The following is a 27,757-nucleotide window of genomic DNA, read 5'->3' on the forward strand; positions in this document are numbered from 1 at the left end:
GCATCGCCGTTTTGGTTCGTCCTTACTATTTTCTATGTGAAGCAGAAATATTTTATTTATTAAATTTATTTCTACTATTATTCCTTACAAATTACTGAAACTGAGGACGTTTTAACAAAGTGCGCCACTAAGAATAAGTTCACAATTGAATGAGTGTCAAATACTCACATAAAAGTATGTTCTGTGCGAAAGTAAAAAATATGTAATTTGAACGAAAGTTCATTCAAGATCTTGGCTGGAAATATTAGGGATAACAAATCAAACTAAAACAATTAAGGATGTGCTGAGTTCGGCTCAAGTTGGGCTGGCTGTTGTTTGTGGACTCAAAGCAAACTCGTAGGCAATGAGAGTTATGGATCGTAACAGTAGATGAACGGATTTATTGACTGAATTTAGACTTTTTACACAATTTCTTTGTAATCGTATTTACTTTTTGGGTTCATCACTTGTATAGATGTAGCTTGATTGCCTGGAGAAACGGACGCAAGGCGCTTTGCCGGTGTTTATATTTCAGTAAAATAAGCGGGAATTTTTTGCATTTTTAGCATTTTTAACGTTAAATATTCCTATTAATTCTTACTGATAATTGGCTTTATCCGTTTGAGTCTCCTTTGGTTGGTATGTTTTTCAAGCCTTTTGGTATGAATTGCAGCATTGTGTTTGACAACTTCAGGTATCGACGTAGTCTTGAGGTCACGACGCAAGTCACTGTTTCTCTCATGCCTTGACGAGTTTATTGTGTTTTTTATAAACTTTTTTTGAAATCCTTTAATTTTTCCATTATCTGTTTGCTTAGCACAGCCCCACAGCTACATACATATCGATGTTGAAGGTTCTTCAGCAACCATTTGCGCAACGTTTTGGTCTGCCAGTCATTTTCCCATCCACGTCAGAATCCGTTTCTATAAATTTTTTCACCAACCTTTGAATTGTCGACTCTTTCGGATGATTATTTCCATAAAAAATCACCAATTTCGCGATATTTTGTTCTCAAAATCGACCATTTTCTAATAAGTTTCAGTTATTTTAATGCCTTATTTTATCGTGCAAAATTATACATTAGATGACATAAAAATGGGTACCGCCTAGGAATTATTCACTACTGACATCGAGGCGTCACTTATAAATTCTTTTGGTACAGTTGAATGGCCACGTCGACTTCCTCAAAATCTTCTTCAAAGTCATCACCATAAAATATTTGAGTTTTTGGATCTCCGGATTAACAACGCAACAAGTTTTTTCGACGTTATTTCTTTAGAATATTTGCAAACGTTCGGCAAGCGCGGAATATACTATTGCTGCTGAAACAGAACAATTTGTAAAATTATCATCGCTTTCGGGTCACCCTTTATATGAAAGTGAAGTTATAGATTTTCGAATATCAAATACTCGCATTCATGTACATTCACTCATATGGATATGATCAATTCAATTCTTTTTTAAGGTTTGTGTGTCTGTAAAGGACTTAGTTGAGCGCCATGAACGTCATCATTTTGGTTTTGTGCATCGTGATTTGGTTTTGGAACGCGATTGTTCCTTGCCGCTGCACTTTGTCGGAAATACCGAATTGTGCCTTTGAAGATACCGTTAACCTAACCTCCAGCAAAAAATTTAACAACGGCTCCTACCTCTATGAGGGCGTATTGGTGCCTCCTGCATTGACCGGCCACTACGATTATGTTGAGCTGTACGAAGGAGAGCGCCAACAGGTGACGAAACATATTCGGGGTTGTGTTTGTCATCTCAAGCAATGCGTCAAATTTTGCTGCCATCCAAGGGCGGAAATGTATCGCATTGGAAATACTTCTTCAATAGATTGCGATAGCGCGCCAAGTAAAGACTTCAATTACTTGCCATATGTAAATATTACTATGCCGGACAGCAGCCAAGTCTTGACGAATGTGCTGGATGAATTTTTGCTGCAGCAAGGGCTTCCATGCAATCAAGGGTATATGCTTGTGCCGCATGTAAACGAAAAGCACAAATGGAAATTGTTTAAGGTAGGGAGCGGTGTGGATTTATATCTAATATATATATATATATATTTACGAAGGAGAGCGTTTACTCGTACATATAAATTTAATATTACAGAATGGTACTCTATTACGTACGTTGCATCAGACATTCCTTTCGAGACGGGATTATTGCCTTTATGCCTATGAGGTAAATGGTCGATATGAACTGCATCCACTGAACTGCTTCACTGATCGCAAGGAGCCCCCAACACTCATGGCAAACACTATCGGTAAGCTGTATTAATCACATACATGTATTAGGGTTGCCATATATAACGGCAAATTTTGATCACGGTATTTCGGAATATTTTTAAAGTTATCATGGGATATCGGGATTTGTTCCAGGATTCACCTTATGACATGACTACTATGAAATAAAGCTATTTAAAATTTAAAATGAACTGATTTTAAAAATCACATAATTTTAATGCAAACAAATCTTAAAGTTCATAGTTTTTAGAAGGGAAAATGGGGAAATTTTATGTTCGAGTAAATTTTAGCGTGGAATAGCCCAACTGTAAAAATATATACTATAAATACATACTTATATGTGTGCATTGGGTGGTTCATACAGTGGTTTCTTTTTAAAAGTAAAAAAAAAAAAGAATTAAAATTTTAAAATTAGTATTTTTGTTCTATTGGTTTATTAAAAAGAGCAAATATTCCCGTTTTTTAGTGACCACGATTTCATTCATGTAGTTGCCTCGGCTTCACAGTAGCGCATCCCTTTAACAAAATTGATGTGACTTTGGTGATGGTTTGTTGTTGTTGTTGTTGTAGCAGTACCTTTGTACTGCTCGTCTTCGTCTAGCTCATCTAACGGAAGGCCCAGGAAACTAGCTAGAGGGGTGTTAGATGAGTGGGTTTAATAGGGCATTTGAAAAGGTGGTTAGGTTAGGTCGAGCGGGGTGCCTTCACATGCTGGACATATGTTTAGTATGTCGGGGTCGATTCTGGATAAGTAGGAGTTTAACCTGCAACAATATCCAAAACGTAGGTGGTGATGGTTTCTGGCTCTATCTCGCGACTGGCCTGCTTAGTAGTCGTCTTAACGGAATAAATCGTTAATGGGTTGAGTATGTATGTGAATTTGACGTTTACGCCCTTTTTGGATATTTGTGGTGTACGTCTTGACGTTGTTTAACATCTGGAGGGACTTACAGTTTTATGCCGACTCCTAACAGCAGATATTTTTTTATGAGGTGTTTCATGCATGGAAATTCTAACCCACGCACTTCCGAATAGTAGTCACGCACCGAAAAATTTGGCTACGGTGGACGTCGTTATGGATTGCTCATGGATTATTCGCATAACGACGTCAAACCGCAGCTCCGAGAAGGCCATTAGACACGATCACCGAACTTCGCATAAGTTTGACACTGCTATGTAGCTACAACTCTCATTGTCTTTGAGTTTGTTATATTCCAAAATTAACAGCCAGCGAAATTAACTTTTACTGAAATGTACGCGGGTATATAAAGTTCGGACCGGACCGAACTTAGCCACTTACTTTCTTACTTTTTATTTACATTTACTTGTGTGTGTATGTATACATACTCATTTTTCTTTTGTTTCTATTCTTTATTTACTGTATTTTTAGCGAATGTTGAATCTCGATGGAAACTGCAGAACTGAGGAATAAAAAGTTTTAAACACACCAACAAAATTATACAAATGCTTAAGTTTCAAGAAACCTCTATTATATCTGAACTTCAAAGGCGTTTTATGTAATAAGAATATGAGCGGTGCTGTCCATGTCGAGAAATAAGGAGCATTTGCTGGAAGGACGTCATAAGCCAAAAACGAACAAAAAATCCATCCTTTTTTCATACACCATAAAATAAGAGCTGTGGCCTTTCCACCCTGGACCATACGATATAGTAATAATAATAATCGAATATGAGCTGGTGGTAATTTCTCCCCATTTTACGGGCACTTAAAAAAATGTCAGTCCAGACAGATGTAAATCGTGCCACTGTTAAGAGAAATAAATTCAATAAATAATTCCCATAAATATTTTTTAAAAATCTAATGCATATAAATAACCCTGCAGAAAAATCTACTAATTCGAAATTGGTATAGTTCTAGTGAATTAAGTACCATGGCGCACATAATAAGCTGGCGAATCCTAATCAAATATACCCTCGTTTCATGTATTTTTCCAACTGGAGTAGTGCGGAAATAGTACTAAATTCAACAAATAAGTGGTAAATTCTGCAAGTTATATTTAGCATCACAAAACAAAATAAATAAAACAGTGATCTAGCTAACACTGGTGTCGCTGGCTCAACGGTCGATAAAGTAAAGCTTGGGCTTTGTATCTGTTAGAAAAATCTTGTGTACGCCCTTATAAACTTATATTATATGGTTATCGGCACTACATCTTATGTTCAAATACGGCATTGAACTGTTGATATCTTCCTTTGAAGAAGAAGCTCAAGGAGGATAGAATACAAGGTTGCAGGTCCAGAGTCCATGAAGAGTTTGTGAAGAGAAAGAGTAGGAGAAAGCAATGGAAACAACCAAACACAAGAAATTATTGGAGGCTTTATATTCATTTGTGCTTTCAAAATTTAACATACCACGCTTCGTTTCCATTAGTTTGATTAGTTTAAATATCAAAAATCACAATATTACCAAGCCATTCATATAATTTTTCCTCCTTTTGTTTAATTTGTTCCAACTTTTTGGAACTAACATCAGACTTGCCAACATCGCGAAAAATAAAGTAGCTGTTTGGGAAGACGCCACCTTCAGTACTCAATTCGCCTTGGGAGAAGCTTGTCCAATCTAAAAAAGAATGTAAATAGGCGCCTCGCTTCTTGGGCATAGGTGACCAGCAAAGGACTGAAAATACTACTTCAGTCCGCCAAGGGGCCGCAATATCTTTACTCCCCTTTAAGGATGATTTTAAATGTTGCTGGTAACACTATGCATGCATTTGGTCCATGAGAAGATATCACTTGGGTTATTTTCATTTTTACAAAATTTGTCTCGAATAGTTTTATGACTTAAAGCATAACATTTTTCATTTAATAAAAGTGTTCGCGCATATTTATTACATTCGAAAAACCTTATCTTCTCTCCACATCTACTCGGACTACCCAAGATCGTAATATGCGAGAAGGGCATTTTCTGCTTTTCGTAGAAAACAATTGGGACTTGTGTTGTAAGCAAAGTGGTTCGGAATTGCCGAAATAGTATTAATAATAGAACAGGATTTTTCTGCAGGGTATTTACAGTAAAAATATTCACCATTATCCCACAAGTGAATTTATTCAATACGCAAGCTTTTATGTGCTCAGGACTAAATAAGATAAACAAAGAAAAAGAAAAGGAAGAGTAAGCGAAAGTGAGTGGAAAGACCAGAGTATAGAAATCATACACATATAAAAATCTTCACATGCTTAAATTTGCACACAAAGGTTTGTTTATTTTACGCACTGTGACGTCAGTTGTCAAATTTGCCAAAAATAAAGTAGCAGTTTTCGGTTTTCGGTTTTCGTCACCTGCTGCATTCTCTACATCTGTAAGATGCATAATCCATATAAAAGGCCTCGCAATGCGGATTACAAAAACTACCTCTCTTGCTGCGTATGACGTCAGAGCGGGACAAATTTAGCGCAAATTGCAATATATAAAACAGTTCAAAAATTTGATCTGAACTGCTTGCATACTTCGATAATGTCTGGCTTAATTTTTAATAATGAAACAGACAAAAATTTTCTAGTGACCAAACTGAATAACGACACCCTTGGACACATAAACCTCGAAACACTTGTATACTCATAAGTTAAGAAAATTTGTGTACGTTTCTTCTATTTTGTGATAAATTAGAAATTCTAACAAAAATATTTGTACTTTCATAAAATATTATAATATTTTATGTCTAAATATGAGATTAAGTTTTTAAAATCACTTTGCATGTCGACACCAAATAAATAAGTATAAATATAACATACACATATACAAATGTAGATACATATAACTGTGTATGGAAAGAATATATGTATTCTAAAATTTCCAGTTTTAATAAAATATATCAGCTATCATACAGCTTTTTTAATGTTGGTAAATTTTTGAAAAAAAATAGTTCTAGGTCCGACGCCCATTGCCTATACATATATCATCAGCATATTCATAACAGTTTTCGGAGAGTTGTATTATCGTGGACTTATTTTTTTTCGACAAAATGTTTACCAAAATATTGCGAGTAGGAGTTTCGAACGTCGAAACAGTTGAGTTCTGCGTTTTTAGCAGCTTTAAGTAGCGTGAATTAGAATATAAAAATGCCATGTTAGAAATTTTCCTTTTGCTGGTGCTACGACATCTTCATTGAAATATAGTTGCCAGACTGAGAACTGTAATAATTTTTTTTTACTGTCTTCAATTCAAATTTATAAAATAATAAAAAGAAAAAAAAATTATGTGCGCATTTAAAAGCTGCCAAAATAGAAGAAAGCAATGTAAGGAAGTCAGTATACAGTTTCGAAAAAAATTTCGTAAATTTCGAAATACCATAATTTATTTTTAACTATTAATATGTGGCAATATGGGTAATGTGGTAACGCTACTAGCAACAGGAACAAATTATGAAACTTTAAAACTGCTGTATCTACATATTAAAAAATGTTAAGTGAAATTAGCTTCTGTTCTGTATCGTCACGAGGACCAGGTGTAAGCAGCTGATTAATTCGCCTTGGGCACTTACGTCAAAAATGTGTATTTTGTTTACATATTTCGTTGTTTACATTAGTAATGTGGAGTGAAAACTCTTATTTGAATTGAAAATTAAAGTGTTCAGGCCATTTTTATTAAAACCGATTAAAACAAAAAAAAAATTAAATATTATTTTGGGTAGCTTCAAATGGGCCAAATGTACTTGATGCGAAAGAATGGAAAACAAAATAAAATAAAAATAAATAAAGGGGCGAAAATTGATAGAATTGTTAAACAGAGCATATTAACACATGGGCTGGAAAGTTCCGGGCTTAACACACGAGTGGCACTAGTTTTATTGCATTCTCCTCTTTTTCAGTTAGTACTAATCTTAAAAGGACAGCTGTTAAAATTTCATGAACTTCTATTTATTAGTTCGTGAGTTATTCTGGTAAGAGTGACGCCACTTTTCTTATTTTCAAAACAATGGATAAAAAAGAATTTCGTATTTTAAGTTTACTTTACCTCTTGATGCCGTTCAAGCGAAGCTATGGGGGACTCCGCTCCATCCGAAACAACAATAAAACGATGGTTTGTTGACTTCAACCGATGATGCACAACGCAGTGGACGTCCAAATAAGGAAGTAACCCCAGAAAACATCAAATCTGCAAAGTCGTTTTGAATGTTAGAAAAGTGAATTTGCGTGAGTTAGCTGACATCGTAAAGATATCAAAAGAACGTGTTGGCTTTACATTGCATGAGCATTTGACTATGAGAAAGTTCTGTTCAAAGAAGCGGCACCCAATTGTGTTCACTGTTGATCAAAAACAAGTAAATCACAAGTCAATCAAAACAATGGCAAAACTACTTGAATTGAACTTCGAATTGCTCTCCCCGTATTTGCCAGATTTGGCTCCAAGCGACTACCGGTTGTTCGCGGACCAAAAAAATGCTCGCCGGTAAAAAATTTCACTCGATTGAAGAGGCTATCGCTGAAACTAAGGCCTATTTTGAGGCAAAAGTCTTTCTACAAAAGCGGTATTGGAATGTTAGAGTGGGGCTGGACTGATTGCGTTGTTCTTGATGGAAATTACGTTGATAAAAAAAATAATTTTGAACAAAAAAAATAATTTTGAACAAAAAAAAAACATATTTTCTTTGTTAGGCCTGGGGCTTTTCATTTTGATATAGGTAGATACTAGAGTTGTATTTCGAACTACAAGTAATACGACTTCTTCCCCCAAATACCAGTCCATGAACAACAGATTGTTTGCTGAGCTTTGGCTTTCCCCTACGGGGTAATTATGACATGAAAAAAAAAATCGAGAAATCAGTTCTACATAAATATGTATAACCACAAAGCTGTGGATCAGGAAATTTGAGTATCATATCGAGAAAATTGAATATCAGTCTCTTATATGTATTATATAAGATATGGAAGTATTTCTCAATATGACATACGGAAATATTTAATAAATAAAGAGAGAAACTACATACAATAGGTTGGTCAAAATCTTTATTTCTATTGTATTTTACTAAAGGGCTGGTGCTTATAACAGGTAGGTTTGACAGCCGCATTGCACATAGGAACAGCGATGCCACTTAGACTACAAAATGGGTCCGTTGTGAGCCGCAGGGGCTGGGCTACATTTCCCCTTCCAGATTGATGCTCATAATAAACTTATATAATATAAATTTATACCCAAATGCAAGTAAATCTGTCCCCACACTTTTTTACAAATATTAACTTTGCAATTGTCAAGGTGAGTATAAACACAGGTGAGTTAACACAAAGCCCACCTTTCCAGAAGCATACCACGGGTAATCAATGGTGGTTAATGACACAGTGTAGGAGTAGATATTTATTTCCATGAGCAGTGATTTTTTGATTGCGGCTACCTCTGCTTGAAATACAGTGCAGTGATCCGGTGGCCTGTACTTGGGTCTGAATACCCCTTTTGCAGAATACCCCTCTGCTAATCCTCCCATACAACCCCGAGCCATCTGTGAACACGTTGAGCAGGCCTAGTCTCCAAATGCGGCATCCCGCCCACTCTTCCCTTGGCGAAATGTAAGTGGGGAATGTCCCGCTCGGTCTAAGCTAGGGTGTACATTGTCACCAGGGGGATCAACTCAAAGTTTCTCAGGATACATGAATACTCGTAAGTTAGGCCAAGTCTGCTGCCCGAGCCTCCCAGTCTCATTGCGACACGTGCAGTGGTAGTTTAAATTTTATGTATTTATTCGTACTAAATCTAGAAATACAAGATTTCTTATAGGCTACAACAAAAATATCCAGTTCATACATATCTAATAAAGTGATCGTCCAACTTTTGAAGCGGGACCCTTCTTTGTGACTACGCCAAGCACGATAAGTTCTTACTGAAAAGGGAATGGATGTGAGTATCAACACCATCGAACGTCAAGGCGAAGGAGGTGAACATATCCTACCGTCCCACATCGTCAAAACCACTGCTCTCAGAAAAGCATATTGAGAAACAACAAAACAAGAAAATGGCGTCACAGTATTGGACTGGCCTTCCCAGTTCTTAGACGCCAAACCCATTGAAAATGTGTGGGAAACTATGAAAACGCTTCTTGCTGGAAGGCCAGTCCATGAATTAAAGCAACTCGTGCATCAAGTTCGCGAAATCTAGTCCTGTTTGTCGACGAGCTACGCAGAAAAGCTGGTTCAAAGCATGCAGAAGATGCCAGGCTACACTAGACAACGATGAAGACTACAGACATACTTTCAAGTAAAAAAATTGTAAATATATATATTTTATACTTCATGAATAATCACGGTTCTTTTTTCTGACACAGACTGTATGTGGCCCCAACCGATTTCTTTTTTTAAATTTAAATAATGAAAAAAAAACTCTCTCGATGTCTATGTTTAAGTGAGGCGCAGTAAATATAAAGTCAATGATTTCTTTGCATTGGAAGTGCCAAAAGCCAGAAATATACCAGCAAATAGCAATCCTTGTATGACGATTCGGAGGAGTGGATGAAAAATTGCTTCAGACTGTTTTGTGATTTCAATGAGATATTTCTTCCAAAAAAACAGCATTCTAAAATTTATCGCTAAAATGACTAATAAAATGAAAATGAAATTTAAGTTGCGATTGTAAGTATGAATGTACAAATTCTTCAGCTTTTGCGGTGCTAACCGAAGCCGATTGGCGATTCAGACTTTGGCGATAAAAGTTTTGCCGCAGTCATTTTTGATATTCGTGATTGTTAGCATCGCCGTTTTGGTTCGTCCTTACTATTTTCTATGTGAAGCAGAAATATTTTATTTATTAAATTTATTTCTACTATTATTCCTTACAAATTACTGAAACTCAGGACGTTTTAACAAAGTGCGCCACTAAGAGTAAGTTCACAATTGATGGGTGTCAAATACTCACATAAAAGTATGTTCTGTGCGAAAGTAAAAAATATGTAATTTGAACGAAAGTTCATTCAAGATCTTGGCTGGAAATCTTAGGGATAACAAATCAAACTAAAACAATTAAGGATGTGCTGAGTTCGGCTCAAGTTGGGCTGGCTGTTGTTTGTGGACTCAAAGCAAACTTGTAGGCAATGAGAGTTATGGATCGTAACAGTAGATGAACGGACGGAAATTTAGACTTTTTACACAATTTCTTTGTAATCGTATTTACTTTTTGGGTTCATCACTTGTATAGATGTAGCTTGATTGCCTGGAGAAACAATAATACAATTTTAATAAAATGCGAAGTATTATTTAGTAAAAACGCTTGAAGTGCTTCAATTTCTTTTATTATTAATAGTTAATTTTCGGTGTTTATATTTCAGTAAAATAAGCGGGAATTTTTTGCATTTTTAGCATTTTTAACGTTAAATATTCCTATTAATTCTTACTGATAATTAGGCTTTATCCTTTTGAGTCTCCTTTGGTTGGTATGTTTTTCAAGCCTTTTGGTATGAACTGCAGCATTGTGTTTGACAACTTCAGGTATCGACGTAGTCTTGAGGTCACGACGCAAGTCACTGTTTCTCTCATGCCATAACGAGTTCATTGTGTTTTTTATAAACTTTTTTTGAAATCCTTTAATTTTTCCATTATCTGTTTGCTTAGCACAGCCCCACAGCTACATACATATCGATGTTGAAGGTTCTTCAGCAACCATTTGCGCAACGTTTTGGTCTGCCAGTCATTTTCCCATCCACGTCAGAATCCGTTTCTTGAAATTTTTTCACCAACCTTTGAATTGTCGACTCTTTCGGATGATTATTTCCATAAAAAATCACCAATTTCGCGATATTTTGTTCTCAAAATCGACCATTTTCTAATAAGTTTCAGTTATTTTAATGCCTTATTTTATCGTGCAAAATTATACATTAGATGACATAAAAATGGGTACCACCTAGGAATTATTCACTACTGACATCGAGGCGTCACTTATAAATTCTTTTGGTACAGTTGAATGGCCACGTCGACTTCCTCAAAATCTTCTTCAAAGTCATCACCATAAAATATTTGAGTTTTTGGATCTCCGGATTAACAACGCAACAAGAATTTGAACGGTACTTCTTTAGAATGTTTCCAATCGTACGGCAAGCACGGCATTTGCTACTGAAGCATAACATTTTGTAAAATTATCATCGCTTTCTGGCTACCCTTTATATGAAAGTGAAGTTATATATTTTCGAATATCAAATACTCGCATTCATGTACATTCACTCATATGGATATGATCAATTAAATTCTTTTTTAAGGTTTGTGTGTCTGTAAAGGACTTAGTTGAGCGCCATGAACGTCATCATTTTGGTTTTGTGCATCGTGATTTGGTTTTGGAACGCGATTGTTCCCTGCCGCTGCACTTTGTCGGAAATACCGAATTGTGCCTTTGAAGATACCGTTAACCTAACCTCCAGCAAAAAATTTAACAACGGCTCCTACCTCTATGAGGGCGTATTGGTGCCTCCTGCATTGACCGGCCACTACGATTATGTTGAGCTGTACGAAGGAGAGCGCCAACAGGTGACGAAACATATTCGGGGTTGTGTTTGTCATCTCAAGCAATGCGTCAAATTTTGCTGCCATCCAAGGGCGGAAATGTATCGCATTGAAAATACTACTTCAATAGATTGCGATAGCGCGCCAAGTAAAGACTTCAATTACTTGCCATATGTAAATATTACTATGCCGGACAGCAGCCAAGTCTTGACGAATGTGCTGGATGAATTTTTGCTGCAGCAAGGGCTTCCATGCAATGATGGGTATATGCTTGTGCCGCATGTAAACGAAATGCACAAATGGAAATTGTTTAAGGTAGGGAGCGGTGTGGATTTATATCTAATATACAGTAGGTTCTGTTTTTATGCGGTAGATACGTTCCGCAAGAAACAGCATAAAAAAAAACAGCATAAAAAAAGCTACCAGTTCTATAGTAAAACTATAGATACGTTTCAAATGCTAAAACCGCATAAATCTGAAATAATGTAATAAAATCGCATAAAAAAGGGCACTAGTCCCATATTATAACTATAGATACGTTCCATAGACCGCGTGAATCTGAAATAATTAAATAAAATCGCATAAACAAAATACTGTATTTTTGAAAATTATATCTTTATTTAAGAAACGTCAGAATCGAAAAATAAATTTAAGTCAGAAATAGAATCAGACAATACCCACATGTTGCGCGTTCGTTTAGGATTGGGCGTAAAATCACTTTCGTCACTTTAGGAAATGTACACGTCTGATCTGGATGGTGATGCAGGCGGTTCCATACTTGTGAGGTTAGCATTTCTGATGTAATCTGTGATGAGTTTTTGCTTAGCTGGTTTAAAATCTTGTTTATATGTACAATTCCCGATAGGTCGACATGCATTTTGTAATTTAAAAAAAAACCGCACTATTTCAAAACCGCATAAAAAAAAGCCGCATAAAAACAGAACCTACTGTATATATATATATATATATTTACGAAGGAGAGCGTTTACTCGTACATATAAATTTAATATTACAGAATGGTACTCTATTACGTACGTTGTATCAGACGTTCCTTTCGAGACGGGATTATTGCCTTTATGCCTATGAGGTAAATGGTCGATATGAACTGCATCCACTGAACTGCTTGACTCATCACAAGGAGCCCCCAACACTCATGGCAAACACTATCGGTAAGATATATTAATCATATACATGTATTAGGGTTGCCAAATATAACGGGAAATTTTGATCATGGTATCATCGTAAATCTTAAAGCAATACATTTTTTTAAATTGTAAATATTTAAAAAATCATATGATTTAGGAACCCATACATTGTAAATAAAAATGCAAATACGAGAGTTATAATTATTTAAAAAACAGGATTAAATAAAATTTAAAAAAATATACAAAAAAAAAAAAAACCAGAATCCGAAACATATTTACTCTAATTACATGAAGCCATATTAAAAAAAAATGTCCTATGTTCTTAAGCTGACAATGCTGCCTACTCGTAGTTTTTGGCAGGGCAAAAAGGGGAATTTTATATTCGAGTAAATATTAGCCTTGGAACAAAGCAAGCCGATTCATTAACGCTTGTGAGGTAACTATAAAAATATGTACTATTCATATATGAAAAGATATGAGCCCGTAGAGAAACTTATCCGATTCTTTCAAAAAAAGTTAGTGTTTCTACCTCTAAATACGCTAAACTATATGCTCCATCTAGAAACAGGGTTATTACCGCAGTTTTATCTTAGGCTACCGGCAAACAGACGCCCAAGCATCTTGGCTAATGAAGCAGTAAATCAGGGGTCGCATTGGGTTGAAAAGTGGACTAAAAGATAGTTTATCTTGTATCTGTAGCGCTCACCGTTGATCGAAATGGCGTTTCCTGAAGTATTTTCGAAGAAAAATGTGCTAATGATGCACTTCGCCAGAAAAGATGGTAGGTAAGTAGGTGAATTGGTTGAAGTACCACTCTGGCACTCCCCAAGTAGCACTGAGGCGCAGTTTGATACCGTTATGAGACCTTCAACGGGCAGATATCTAAAGTATAGTCAGCCAGGGCTGTTGATGTAATGGAGAAGATTTGTGGGACTTAAGTTGGAGTACTGCCCCAGAGCTGTGGAAGAAAGGAGCATCCAGTGACCTTGATCGTCTATCTTTCAAGCTTAGACATTTACAGAGAAAGCATTGAACAGTTTCATTCTCTGAAAAGTCTCCCCAGCTTCTGCAATTAGGACTAAATGGTAGACCTAGCTTTTCTGCGTGCCTGCCTATCGTTCAATTACCGGTAAACACTGCTAGGAGTTTGGTTTTTGAATGGCGTGGCGTCCCCTGGACTTTCTGAGTCCTGCATCTATTGTACTGCGACCAAAAGGTTTTCGAAATAGCACCTTAAGAAATATATATATCTTCAAAGCTCACCTTCAAAAATAGTCAGAGGGATGGCAATGACCGGGTGGGATATCTCTGGGACCAATTTAGTCTACCTCTTCCCTATATATTTCTATGGCCTGAAAGCCAGATCAGCCTTGATGACGGCTTGACTATTGGAAAAAAATGATAGTATCTCCCTCGCTCCTACATTCCCTAAGCATTTTGCATGCCTGCAAGATCTAGATAATTTGGCTGATAGAGAAAACTGCTCCGACTCCCGATTCCATCTTGGAGCCGTCAGTGGAGACAGAGATACAATCCTCGGTACAACTTGCCTCCTCGTTCTAATCCTGCCTACTTAGAAAGATTGCTCTGGCACGACTCTCAAACTCCAGTTTGCGTAAAGAGAGATCTGTACGAAGTTCAGAGAAATACGGCGTTAACTGCCTAAAAATGTTACCTTGCAATAGAGTCTTCAGAGATTGCCTCCTGAGTCCAAGCGCATTTAACCTGATTGCACTTTGAATTGCGATGAAAATAACATTAAGCTCGATGGAAAGTAAGTGCCAGAAGACATTCAGCACTGAGACAAGTTCTACATGCTTTACAGATTGTACCCTCCCCATTTTAGTAATATTGTTGCCCTTCCAAAGATTTTCTCACCAAACTCGGCATCCATACGTTAAAATTGGCAGAACCACTACGTCGTGCGCCCAAAGAACGATCTGTCGCTAGGGCCCCCATTTTTTGCCGAACACACAATTGCAGGAGTAGAACTCTGTACTGGTTTACTTTACCCGATTTTCAATGGAATTTGGACTCAAGTATCCCTCCAAGATGATTTTGACATCTTTCCAATAATATTTCCCAACGTTGTCCCAGAATAAAATTATTCATTTCTTTCCGCGGAGATGTGATACCTACTTTCTGCCAAGACTTCCAGCAGAAAAGAACAGTCACTGCCAAAGTAATTTATGGTTATAAATAATTTAAATGGTTAAACTCACGGCTGGAGGATGGTTCCATGTGTAGAAGTCCACGCAAGTGGGGAAAGTTACTGATCGCCATTCACTTGGGAGTGTCCAGGACGATTCTTCTATGTATGGTTCAAGCAGCTCACAACGTCCGGGATTAGCCCACGTATCCTCTGGTTAGCTTCCGAACACCCGTTCGGGAGTGAGCTAACGTGAGAAGGCGAAACATTCCAGGATAGCTGGTTGTGCGCTGGGTTTGGGACCCGCCACTTAAAAATCCCCCCAATGAAAAGATTAAAAAAGCCTCGGATGAGAACTGCCTTTACTGATGACGACCCCTGCAAACGAAATAAGGAATATGATTTGAGGGCTTGCACCTGGAATGTCCGGTCCCTTAATGGGGAAGGTGCCTCTGCCCGGCTGGTTGATGTCCTCGTGAGAATAAAGGCTGACATCACTGCCATCCAAGAGATGCGATGGACGGGGCAAGGAAAGAAAACCATAGGACCTTGCGACGTCTACTACAGCTGCCATGTAAAGGAGCGCAAATTCGGTGTCGGATTTGTTGTGGGAGAGAGACTTCGTCGCCAAGTACTGTCGTTCACTCCGGTGGACGAGCGTCTCGCAACAATCCGCATCAAAGCCAGATTTTTCAACATATCGCTAATTTGCGCCCACGCCCCGACGGAAGAGAAGGACGATGCGACCAAAGATTCCTTCTATGAGCGCCTGGAACGTTCCTATGAGCGCTGCCCCCGCCACGACATAAAAATCGTGCTTGGCGACTTCAACGCCAGGGTGGGCAAGGAGGGAATTTTTGGTCCCACAGTCGGAAAATTCAGCCTGCACAACGAAACATCCGGTAACGGACAGAGGCTGATCGACTTCGCCGGGGCCCGAAACATGGTAGTCTGCAGCACCAGATTCCAGCATAAGAAAATACACCAAGCTACCTGGCTGTCTCCTGATCGAAAAACGCGAAACCAGATCGATCATGTTGTGATAGATGGAAGACACGCTTCTAGTGTATTAGATGTACGTACGATCCGAGGACCCAACATCGACTCGGATCATTACCTTGTAGCAGCCAAACTGCGCACCCGCCTCTGTGCAGCAAAAAACGTGCATCTACCTACGCAAAGAATGTTCGACATCGAAAAGCTGCAATCACAACAGACAGCCCGAAGATTCGCCACTCGACTCTCACTCCTGCTCTCCGAAAGCACTGCCCAACAAATCGGCATACGCGAGCAATGGAGCAACATTTCTCGTTCCCTACGTACCGCCGCCGAAGAAGAAATCGGATTCCGGCGAGCCCGAAAAAACAATTGGTACGACGAGGAATGTCATGCTGCCGCAGAAAGAAAAGATGCCGCCTATAGAGCCACGCTGCGATCGGGCGCAACGCGAGCCATGTGGGATCGCTACAGAGAGCTGAAAAAGGAATAGAGACGTATTATCCGACAGAAGAAACGAGAGGCCGAAATACGTGAGTGCGAGGAGCTTGAGATGCTGGCCAATAGGAACAACGCCCGAAAATTCTACCAGAAAGTTCGGCGGCTTACAGAAGGTTTTAAGACCGAGCGTTTTCCTGTAAGAACAAAGACGGCGATCTGGTGACTGACGTACAGAGCAATCTTAAATTATGGAGGGAACACTTCTCGAACCTGTTAAACAGTGACAGCTGCGCATGTCAAAGAGAATGTGAACATCCTGATACCCCAATCGATGACGACGGAATTGTAGTTCCGTTACCCGATCATGACGAGGTGAGAATAGCGATAACGCGCCTAAAGAACAACAAAGCCGCGGGCGCCGACGGACTGCCGGCTGAGCTATTCAAACATGGCGGCGAGGAGCTGGTAAGGTGCATGCATCAGCTCCTATGCAAAATATGGTCGGATGAAAGCATGCCTGCCGATTGGAATTTAAGTGTGCTCTGCCCAATCCATAAGAAAGGCGATCCTGCAATTTGTGCCAATTACCGCGGGATTAGTCTTCTAAATATCGCCTATAAGGTTCTAGCGAGCGTATTGTGTGAAAGGCTGAAGCCCACCGTCAACCAACTGATTGGACCTTATCAGTGTGGCTTCAGACCTGGAAAGTCTACCATCGACCAAATATTCACAATACGCCAAATCTTGGAAAAGACCCACGAAAGGAGAATCGACACACACCATCTTTTCGTCGACTTCAAAGCTGCATTCGACAGTACAGAAAGGAGTTACCTGTATGCCGCTATGTCTGAATTTGGTATCCCCGCAAAACGAATACGGCTATGTAAGATGACGTTGCTCAACACCAGCAGCGCCGACAGAATTGGGAAGGACCTCTCCGAGCCGTTTGATACCAAACGAGGTTTCAGACAGGGTGACTCACTGTCGTGTGACTTCTTTAACCTGATGTTGGAGAGCATCGTACGAGCCGCAGAACTTAATCGCTCAGGCACAATATTTTATAAGAGCGTACAATTGTTGGCGTATGCCGATGATATCGATATCATCGGCCTTAACAACCGCGCTGTTAGTTCTGCCTTCTCCAAACTGGATAAAGAGGCAAAGCGAATGGGTCTGGTGGTGAACGAGGACAAAACGAAGTACCTCCTGTCTTCAAACAAACTGTCGGCGCATTCGCGTATCGGCACCCACGTCACTGTAGACAGTTATAATTTTGAGGTTGTAAAAGACTTCGTGTATTTGGGAACCAGCATTAACACCTATAACAATGTCAGCCTTGAAATCCAACGTAGAATCTCTCTTGCCAACAAGTGCTACTTTGGACTAAGTAGGCAACTGAGCAGTAAAGCCCTCTCTCGACGAACAAAACTAACACTCTACAAGACTCTCATCATGCCCGTCCTGACGTATGGCGCAGAAGCTTGGACGATGACAACATCCGATGAAGCGACGCTTGGAGTGTTCGAGAGAAAGATTCTGCGTAAGATTTTTGGACCTTTGCACGTTGGCAACGGCGAATATCGCAGACGATGGAACGATGAGCTGTATGAGCTTTACGACGACATAGACATAGCGCAGCGAATAAAGATCCAGCGGCTTCGTTGGCTGGGTCATGTCGTCCGAATGGATACAAACGCTCCGGCTTTGAAAGTATTCGATGCGGTACCAGCTGGTGGTAGCAGAGGAAGAGGAAGGCCTCCTCTGCGTTGGAAAGATCAGGTGGAGAAGGACTTGGCTTCACTTGGTGTGTCCAATTGGCGCCGGTTAGCACGAGAAAGAAACGACTGGCGCGCTTTGTTAAGCTCGGCCAAAATCGCGAAAGCGGTTATCGCGCCAATTAAGAAGAAGAGAAACTCACGGCTTATGCGCTAATAAATGCTTTGCTTGGGCCTAATTTGTACAAATTTTCAAACAACAAAAGCTTTCCCAGTACGACTGAATGAGTTGATTTATTTGTAAATATTAAGAAAAAAATATTTATAAAAATTATGCAGTTTTCAATTTAAAACAATTTACAAATTTATTTCACATTTGATAATAAAGAAGTTTTTACTTTGCTCAATCGGATATTGAGGAATTTGCAGGGATTTCCGGGTCCTGAAAAAACGGGATCTTAGTATCCAATATTTATTTATGTGTACATCTATATTCCGCTATTCAAAGGACGACTTCCCTTCCCTTTGTTTTTATTAGTAATGCTGATTTCTGCCCCCTTCTTATTTGCAACAATTTTGGTTTACTGGTGTTTGCCGGAGCTGCGCAACACCCACGGCAAGTGCTTCATGTGCTACCTGTTCTCTTTGGCCATCGGCACGACAATGATAGTTGCGGTGAACCTGCGAACATCAGATTATGATAATGTTACCTGCGAGATCATAGGTGAGTTTTTTTAACTACTCTATTACTAAGTATTATGTAAGTATTATTATTATTTTATGTGTCTGGTACTACAAATAGGTTATGTCGCCTATCTCTTCTTCATTGCCGCTTTCTTCTGGCTCAACGTCATTTGCTACGATATTTGGCGCAAGACTTCTAACGTTCACAATTTGATGTCACAAAAAATGTCTTACTTCTACTTATTCTACGGGTGGGGAGTGCCATCGCTTATGGCTACCGTGACCATTGCGTTGCAGCATTCCAATTTACCAGATGAACTGAAGTCGGGCATAGGAAAATCACATTGCTGGTTGAAAGGCAAGTAAATCGAGCATACGCGTATAGAAAATATATATTCAATGAAAGTTTATTGTTTTTATTAGTTTTTCTGACTTAATTATTTTAATACTAAATTCCCTTACAGACGATGACTGGTCTGCCATGATTTACTTCTATGGACCCGGTTTATTGCTAATTATTTTCAACATTGTCATATTCTACCTGACTGTTAGAAAGATCTACAGCGTCCGGAAGGATCTGCAGGTGTTTACATCTGGTGAAGAGAGCGCCCAAAATCTACGTTCGCAAAAAACTAGGTGAACCTTAAGGTCTGATTACATCGCAGAGCCTCGCAAACATTTTAAACTGTCAGATATACATTTGCTTAATACTTTTGTATACGGTGGCAGGAGGGACTAAGGGTGGTATCCCTTCGCCTCTCCTTTGTTTACTCTCTATTGACGAAATTCAGACAATGTTAAATGAGGGCGGGCATAAGGTAGTAGTATACGTCGATGACTTGGTTCTATTCGTATAAGGAATGTTTCCCTCAGTCATGGCTGAGATTTTGAAAAGGTCAAAAAGCTGCACTTAGCCGCCAGAGTCAACTTTGACAAAGCAAAAAAAGGGGGAATCAAGCCGCAGGTTGTTCTTTGGATGTACAACGTAGTGGTTCTGCCAGTTTTAACATATGGATGCCTGGTGTGGTGGGCAGCTATATCACTAAACTGGGGAGCGTGGAAAGGACTGTGTGCATTGTAGAAATTTTCACAGTGCTGCGCTGATTGTCATTTTGCATTATTTCCATCGCTGCTCAAAGTGGGAGCACTTGGGGCACTCAGGCACTAATGGTACCTCAACCATTTCACTCACCTACATGCGTCAGATTACCCAGAAATTAGCGCAACTTATAAAAATTAGTGGCGTATTAAATTTAGATTTTGCTTTATGTTTTCCTAAGTCATATTTCAATTGCAGTGGCGCCAATCGCAATATTTGTACAGATTTGCATGGAAAGCATTTTAGAGTGATTCACGACTTTCTCTATGCAATCTGATCAATTCTAATATTGTAAATATGTATTGTATCCTAGGAAAACTGAAAAAGAAAAATAACTGTAATACATGCAATAATAAAATGCAAAAGCTAAAACAGCAGGGTTTACAATTTTGTAGCAAGATTCGGGGCAAATAGCGCGAGCTACGTACTTTCGATTTTTGATTTTTTCGCTGTGTAGACACGTCGAACTTTTGCTATAGAAAAAAGTGGATCAAAGAATATCGATTCACAAACTTCGTCGCATGAGATAAAAGGGGAGTAAAAATAGAGGTTAGCTAATAAATAAATATTTTTGTGAGGCATAAAAAGCCGCTTTATTTCTTAAGCAAACCTCGTTCGTAGTTTCTTGATTGTCTTAGAACAAACGTATTTTTAGGCATGGAAAAAGCGCTAGCACAATTGTATTGCTTCTGAAGCAGATTATTTTATAGGAGACAAAATAGAAATTACTGAATAAATAAATGTGTTTCGAGAAGCACAAAAGGTCATGTTACTTTTTGAACATACTTCGTATGCAAGTAATGTAGAGGAGTAATTTGCAAATTTTAAATTTCGATGAGCAGAAGCTGTCACGCCCCTTTCTTTCTACTATACAGCCTCATCTGCAGTACAAAATGTGCTTCACATATTTGTCTAATTTTTTTATCAACAACGCCAATTATATTTGTCAAAAATTAGTTTCAGTGCTACGTTTATTTTATTTAATTTTTAAAATATTATATTACATTAAACATTAAAATCCATGGACATTAAAATATAGTTTTCTGCTAACAAATCTGTTTCATACCCAACGAAAGCAAAGATCAGCTGTTTTTGTGTTAGAAACCCATCGCGAACCGTGAATCACTCTATTAGGTTTTCAAAAGATTGACAAGGCTTAAAAGCCGTAAGTTAAAGATTTAAAGTTGAGTGAAGTTGTGCGAAGTTGCGCGACGTATTCCTAATCAGACCTTTATTTCTGAAAATGAATTGAAATAGAAAAATAAATGTAATGAGAATTTTAGTGCGTGGCTATTCTTTCGTTTGTCCATCATTATGGGTGTCAGCTGGATATTGGAAATCATCGGCTATCTTTTTGGAAATACAAGCAATATTATTTTGGCAATAGCAGATATTTTCAACGCATCGCAAGGACTAATTATATTCTTACTGTTTGTTGTGAAGAAGAATGTAATCGTTCTAATAAAAACCAGGTAAATGCAAATAAACCCAAAAACTCAGATTCTGACAAAAAAGTACCGGCAATCGATGAATAAAACAAAAAATATTTATGCTGTATTTGAATTTATTGTTGGTTAAAATCTCTGAAATAATTAGTTTACGTCAACAAATAATCAAATCATTAAAATGAATTGGGCTTGCAAACGCCGAATAACGTCCGGATTTTTTCGTGATTGTTTTCGTCATTGGTTCTTTTTTAATTTTCGACAAATATTCATTTGAAATGATCATTTCCTGGGGCTTATTTGACAGAATATGCCAACCCAGCTGGAAAATAAATATTTATATTTTAATATACTTAAACTATACATTTAAGGGGACACATACCTGTAAACGGCCATATTTTCCCTGATTTTCATTAAAATTATTTAAAATGAAAAAGTCTATATGTTTTTTTTTTCAAAATTGGCATACAGTTTATTTATACATTAAAATAATATAATTTTTTATTTATTTTAATCTTTTAAAATGGCGAATTGGGGCGAATTTTTCTACTATTTTTGCTTCGAAAAAATTATTTTTTCGAAAAATTTTCGAATTGTAAATTCACATAGAAAGTAATATCATAAAAAGATGTGTGCAAAATTTCAGGGAGATCGGTCAATAACTTTTCGAGTTATCGTGTACGCCATTTCGAAAAATATAGTTTTGAGAAAAACGCGTCTAAAGCTTGAATACAAGGCAACTATACCTCTCGCAGCGCTTGAACGCAAAGAATAAAGTCGTCACGTTTGAGAATCTGTAATATAAGAAATACTTAAATTTACGTTCTAAAATTTTTTTGACTTATTCTTAAAGGATTATATTAACATTTTATGAAAAAAAATTTTTTTTTTTAATTTTACAGGTATCTGTCCCCTTAAACTTAGAATCTTAAACCACCAGTTAAATTGTTGTTGTCGTGTTAATTTCTACTCAAATTTAGACTTTTTCTTTAATTAATTAAATTCTTATTTAAGATATATCATTTAAAAAACTTTCTTATATTACAGAATACTTTGCTATTTGCGTAAAAAAATCCAATGGCTGAAGATGAAGCTCGATAAACCGGATAACTCAATGGAATAATCAAATCGTTAGATATTTACATATAAGCCAATTTTTATAGAATAAAAATGTATCCAGTTACTTAAAGTGTCATTCGATCGCAAGCTATTTTCCCGCTTTGAATATTTCTGTTCATAACATTCGTTTATTTACTATTAAATTCTTAAAGATAGAATGAAATATTTCAACTGACACTTTGTGAAAAATATTTCAAAAAAACCACTTTAACTTTGGACAGTTCTCCTTCATCTATGTATAGGCGCAAGATTAGCGTTTTAGAGTGAATTACTATTAAGTTAGCTCAAGTTACAAAAAAAAAAGTTTTAAATACAGGCTCAAACAACTGTTTTTTTCATTCAAAGTAAAATAATTAAGAAAAACCATGAAGCAATATTTATGTGTCAAATCCAAGGAAATGGCTAAGCGAAAAATAATATAAACAATTCAGTAGCATTCATAAAGTAGCATAAAATTATTCTGTAGTTCTCATCGGTCTTTTGCAATTTTTTAGTACCGCTTCAGATGTTGGATAAACTTATGGCCCCTTTGCCCTTACTTCCAAATTGCATCCGAAACCAGTTGTCAAAATTTACATAACCTTTTATTATTTATGTAAATCATGAAGAAAATCAATATGATTATATACAGTCGTGGACAACCAATTAGAGCCAATTTGCTATTTTATGCTTCTCACTATGTGTTGTTAACTTTTTATTTCATGTGACCACTAGCAGCCTATTGAATTTTATTTGAATGTAAGTCTTCATAAGCGAGTATAAATGCCAATAAATCTTACAACTCAATAAATTATTATAATATCAACTCAATTTTTATATGGGAAGGGAAGGGAATACGGTCAAAATGCAAAACAACGCTCTATGATAAATTTCGATTTTCGTTCTGTTTTCGAGTTCGCAAATAAAAACAAAAAAAGATGATGGTTCGCTGAACCACCAAGTTAGTCCCGAAAGCTTCCAACCATTGATCTTGTAATTTGTTCAAGGTCGTAGTAAGCGGAGAGTTGAAGTCGTTTATTCTGCAATGATAAGTCCGTTAGAATCATCGGTATGCACTGAAACAAAATATTTCTCTCTTTTTACTTACTGTCCAAGGGTTAACGCATACGTTCACATAAAGGTTGAAGGTGACCGCTATGACCCGATTTACACGAGGAGACATCTGGAAGGGAGACACTGGAAATTCTCTTTTGAAGTTTCATTCGCGTTCACACGGGCAAAAATGTTTCCGCGACATTTTGACATTTAACACTTTAGCATCGTCTGGTTCGGATGTATTCTAGCACGCGCTTACATGTAAAGCAGAGAGCGTTCGACAACAGTTTCTTAAATATATGAATGAAAAATGCAAACTGGTTAAATCTATCTATATATATAAATGTGAAAATCTGTCCCTATGTTCGCTTATAACTCGAGAATGGCTGAACGGATTTATCTTATCTTGGTCTTGAATTATTCGTGGAGGTCTAGGGAAGGTTTTAAAGGTAAGAAAAATTCGAATAATTGCCGGGAAAATGGTCAAAACGTGGACCCGGGTAACCTTCGGATGTGTATATACAATATGGGTATCAAATGAAAGCTGTTGGTGAATGCTTTAGTTCAGAGTATTTTTCATGCCGCTCCGTGACTAGGGTCTCGAGATAGAGACCAAAACGTGGATCCTAGAATGTGTTTGTACAATATGAATATCAAGTTGAAGCTGTTGGTGAATGCTTTAGTACAGAGTATTTTTCATGCCGCTCCGAGACTGGGGTCTCGAGATATAGGTCAAAACGTGGGCCCGGGTAACCTTCGGATGTGTATATACAATATGGGTATCAAATGGAAGCTGTTGGTGAATGCTCCGCTCCGTGACTAGGGTCCCGAGATAGAGACCAACACGTGGACCCTAGAATGTGTTTGTACAATATGGATATCAATTGGAAGCTGTTGGTGAATGCTTTAGTACAGAGTATTTCTCATGCCGCTCCGTGACTGGGGTCTCGAGATATAGGTCAAAATGTGGACCCGGGTAACCTTCGGATGTGTATATACAATATGGGTATCAAATGGAAGCTGTTGGGGGATGCTTTAGTTCAGAGTATTTTTCATGCGGCTCCGTGACTAGGGTCCCGAGATAGAGACCAACACGTGGACCCTAGAATGTGTTTGTACAATATGGGTATCAAATGGAAGCTGTTGGTGAATGCTTTAGTTCAGAGTATTTTTCATGCCGCTCCGTGACTAGGGTCCCGAGATAGAGACCAACACGTGGACCCTAGAATGTGTTTGTACAATATGGGTATCAAATGAAAGCTGTTGGTGAATGCTTTAGTTCAGAGTATTTTTCATGCCGCTCCGTGACTAGGGTCCCGAGATAGAGACCAACACGTGGACCCTAGAATGTGTTTGTACAATATGGATATCAATTGAAAGCTGTTGGTGAATGCTTTAGTACAGAGTATTTCTCATGCCGCTCCGTGACTGGGGTCTCGAGATATAGGTCAAAACGTGGGCCCGGGTAACCTTTGGTTGTGGATGTGCAATATGGGCATCAAATGAAAGCTGTCGATAAGTGCTTTAATGTGGGGTAATTTTCATACCTATTGATGACTAGGGTCTCGAAATATATGCCAAAACGTGGACCCACCATGTCTTTGCCCAGCGAAGCGGGCCGGGTTTGCTAGTAATAAATAATTTGTTGTTTTTTTATTGAAATATATTTATAAATTCTTATACTTGAATAAAAAAAATTAAATTAAAAACACTTCATATGTAAATAATTAACTTAAAATTAACTTGAGTAACTAGAAATGCGAGGAAAATTAGAATTCAACATAAACATGCCCCATAATATATTTTAAATTATACCTACTTTACTAGCAAAAATAATCGTGCATTTCCCAAGCAGCGTTCGGATGTTTGTCATCGTTGTTATCTTCCGTTTGATTGAAAACCAACACATAACTCAGAACCTTCTCCCAAAAAAGAAGAATACGAATGAAGCAACTGTCAAAAATTGGAAAGATTGGAAATACGAATAAGAAGAGCAAAGCGTGTCGCCGAGTGCAGGAGACAAAATCCCTTCTCTCTTCCCCGACCGTCCTTCGCCACCGAACAAAATGTTTCCCTTCCAGATGTCTCCTCGTGTAAATCGGGTCTATGTCTGCACATTGGAATTTGCCTTTGCATAACGTTCTTGCAAATTTACTCATTTCGCTCAATTTTTTCCCATTACTTTTCTCGCTCACTCATGTATTGAAATTAGTTTTACCTACTTACTAAGTGCCCATTTACACGATGTCTCCACTGGAAGGGAAACATTTTGTTCGGGGGTGAAGGACGGCCGCGGAAGAGAGAAGGGAATTTGTCTCCTGTACTGGCGACACGCTTTGTGCTTCTTATTCGTATTTCCAATTGTGAAGTTGGCTGCAAAACAATTTTTGACAGTTGCTTCATTCGTTTTCTTGTTTTGTGGTAGAAAGTACTTTAATATAAACCTATTTTGAAAATGGAGTGCAAGTGGAACCGTGTAAACATAGAAAAGTTAATAGTGTATATAAGTTAACAGCCAAGTCATCGAACTTCCCTCGCAATGAATTCACCGAGCAACCCGCGCGCAAACAATGTCGTTGAACCCGACCACATATGCAACATAAACAAAGTAATGTGAGTCGGAGCAACGGCCAGCCGTTTCCGTTATGTCGCAAGCGTTGGAATTCTGATCGAAATATGCTGAGTCGGTTTTACAGACCACACACAAACCCATGGCATGATCTTTATGTACTTATTATGTATTTAGGTTTAGATTCATGTTTCCATTTATGTACTTAGCTTTAGTCTTTTATTCACTCCTTTCTTATAATCAGTTTTGTCCAGACAATTGTTCAATAAAGAACGATTGGCTTTACTCCGGCACGCCGCCGTTAATATTTGGTCTATTAATTTACACTGTTGAGCCACAAGGCCAATAGTCCAACAAGGGGACGAAGTCAAGTCTCCCAACATAAACATCCTAAAGCTAATTGAATTAAGAAGTGGCTGAGACGTGTCAGCAACACCCGCCGCTGGACCAAGGCATCAATACTGCTCCAGAGGGAAGTTGAATACATATAACTTGAGACGTGTCAGCAACACCCGCCGCTGGACCAAGGCATGAATACTGCTCCAGAGGGAAGTTGAATACATATAACAGGCGCCCAACAGAGTTAAAACTGGAATTAGATAATCTTACGATATCTATTAAGTTAGGAACACCATGGCCCTAAACAAGAACATGTAAGTGAATGTTCGGTAAAAATTAGAAAAAGTATTTACGAAAAACTATTTTAAATAAAAAAGAATTGTGAATAAATTGGCAATGCGAAAGTGAGCATTACGGTATAGTCGCGAAATTATTGACGTGCAAGTGCAGTTTTTTTTGTTAAAAAAAAACAAAAAAAAAAAAAGAGAAACAAGTTGATATTTTCGCTTCATTGGCTGCTCATGACTTGGGCTTATAGAAATATAAAGATAGAGTACGACAGTGACGAAGAGCAAGAAATAGGATTTAGGCCAGGAAGAAACGGTCAATTAGGAATGGAGCCGGCATTACTAAAAGTGTTAATAGAAGGTGCGGTAAACAGTGCACTCCTCGAACAAGAGAGGAGACTAAAAGACGAGTTCCGAGCGGAACTTGAAACAGTTAGAGGTCAGGTTAATGCGTTAAAAATAGAGACCCCACAAGTTGAAACATACCAGAGAGTAACAATTGACCCTAGTGTGGGATGTGAGGTGAAGTTAGACATTGTAAAATCAGTGCCTAACTTCAATGGAAATCATGAGGAATACGTGTCGTGGCGACAGGCGGCTATAGACGCATATGAGATTTTCAAAAGGTACGTAGGCAGCGAGGCGCATTACGAGGCTGTGGCCATTTTAAAAAACAAAGTAACTGGTCCAGCTCGTGCCATCCTTACGTCGCACAGTACAGTGCTTAATTTTGACGCCATTATCGCTAGGTTCGACTGCTCGTACGCAGACAAAACATCCTTGCGCGTACTTAGGCAGCACCAGAACTGGTTAGGCAGGGTGACCTAAACTTAATGGAATATTACGATGAGGTAGAAAAGAAGCTCACTCTGGTCACAAATAAAATAGTAATGACTCATGACGAGCAAGCTGCGTCCATTCTTTGATGACGATGCACTACACGCTTTCATGGCAGGACTTAGGAGGCCCCTAAAATCTTTAGTAATCCCAGCGAAGCCCAAGGATTTGCCATCTGCATTAGCAGTGGCCCGTGAGGCTGAAAATAGCATCGAAAGAAGCGCATTTGCTGCATCTT

The 27,757-nt window shown here is 38.1% G+C and overlaps 1 protein-coding gene across 1 annotated transcript; it reads left to right on the top strand.

The window, feature by feature from the left end:
* The first annotated feature begins 7 nt into the window (after positions 1-7).
* Positions 8-27,510, top strand: LOC129240476 (uncharacterized). The gene is made up of 11 exons (XM_054876297.1): positions 8-174; positions 1,445-2,000; positions 2,092-2,245; positions 5,441-5,544; positions 11,444-11,974; positions 12,675-12,828; positions 18,644-18,829; positions 18,908-19,147; positions 19,254-19,425; positions 21,172-21,337; positions 27,016-27,510. The coding sequence occupies exons 2-11, from the start codon at positions 1,479-1,481 to the stop codon at positions 27,508-27,510; spliced, it is 2,724 nt and encodes a 907-aa protein (XP_054732272.1). The 5' UTR covers positions 8-174; positions 1,445-1,478.
* The last annotated feature ends 247 nt before the right edge of the window (positions 27,511-27,757 follow it).

This window comes from Anastrepha obliqua, chromosome 3 (assembly GCF_027943255.1).
Source record: "Anastrepha obliqua isolate idAnaObli1 chromosome 3, idAnaObli1_1.0, whole genome shotgun sequence".
In the NCBI taxonomy this organism is placed as follows: Eukaryota; Metazoa; Arthropoda; class Insecta; order Diptera; family Tephritidae; genus Anastrepha; species Anastrepha obliqua.

Bases quoted from the DNA above. Each gene is read 5' to 3' on its own strand.
- LOC129240476 (XM_054876297.1), top strand. From the start codon at position 1,479: ATGAACGTCATCATTTTGGTTTTGTGCATCGTGATTTGGTTTTGGAAC. The intron at 2,246-5,440 runs GTAAGCTGTATT...TTGCACACAAAG, and splicing joins ACTCATGGCAAACACTATCG to GTTTGTTTATTTTACGCACT. The intron at 12,829-18,643 runs GTAAGATATATT...TGTTTTTATTAG, and splicing joins ACTCATGGCAAACACTATCG to TAATGCTGATTTCTGCCCCC.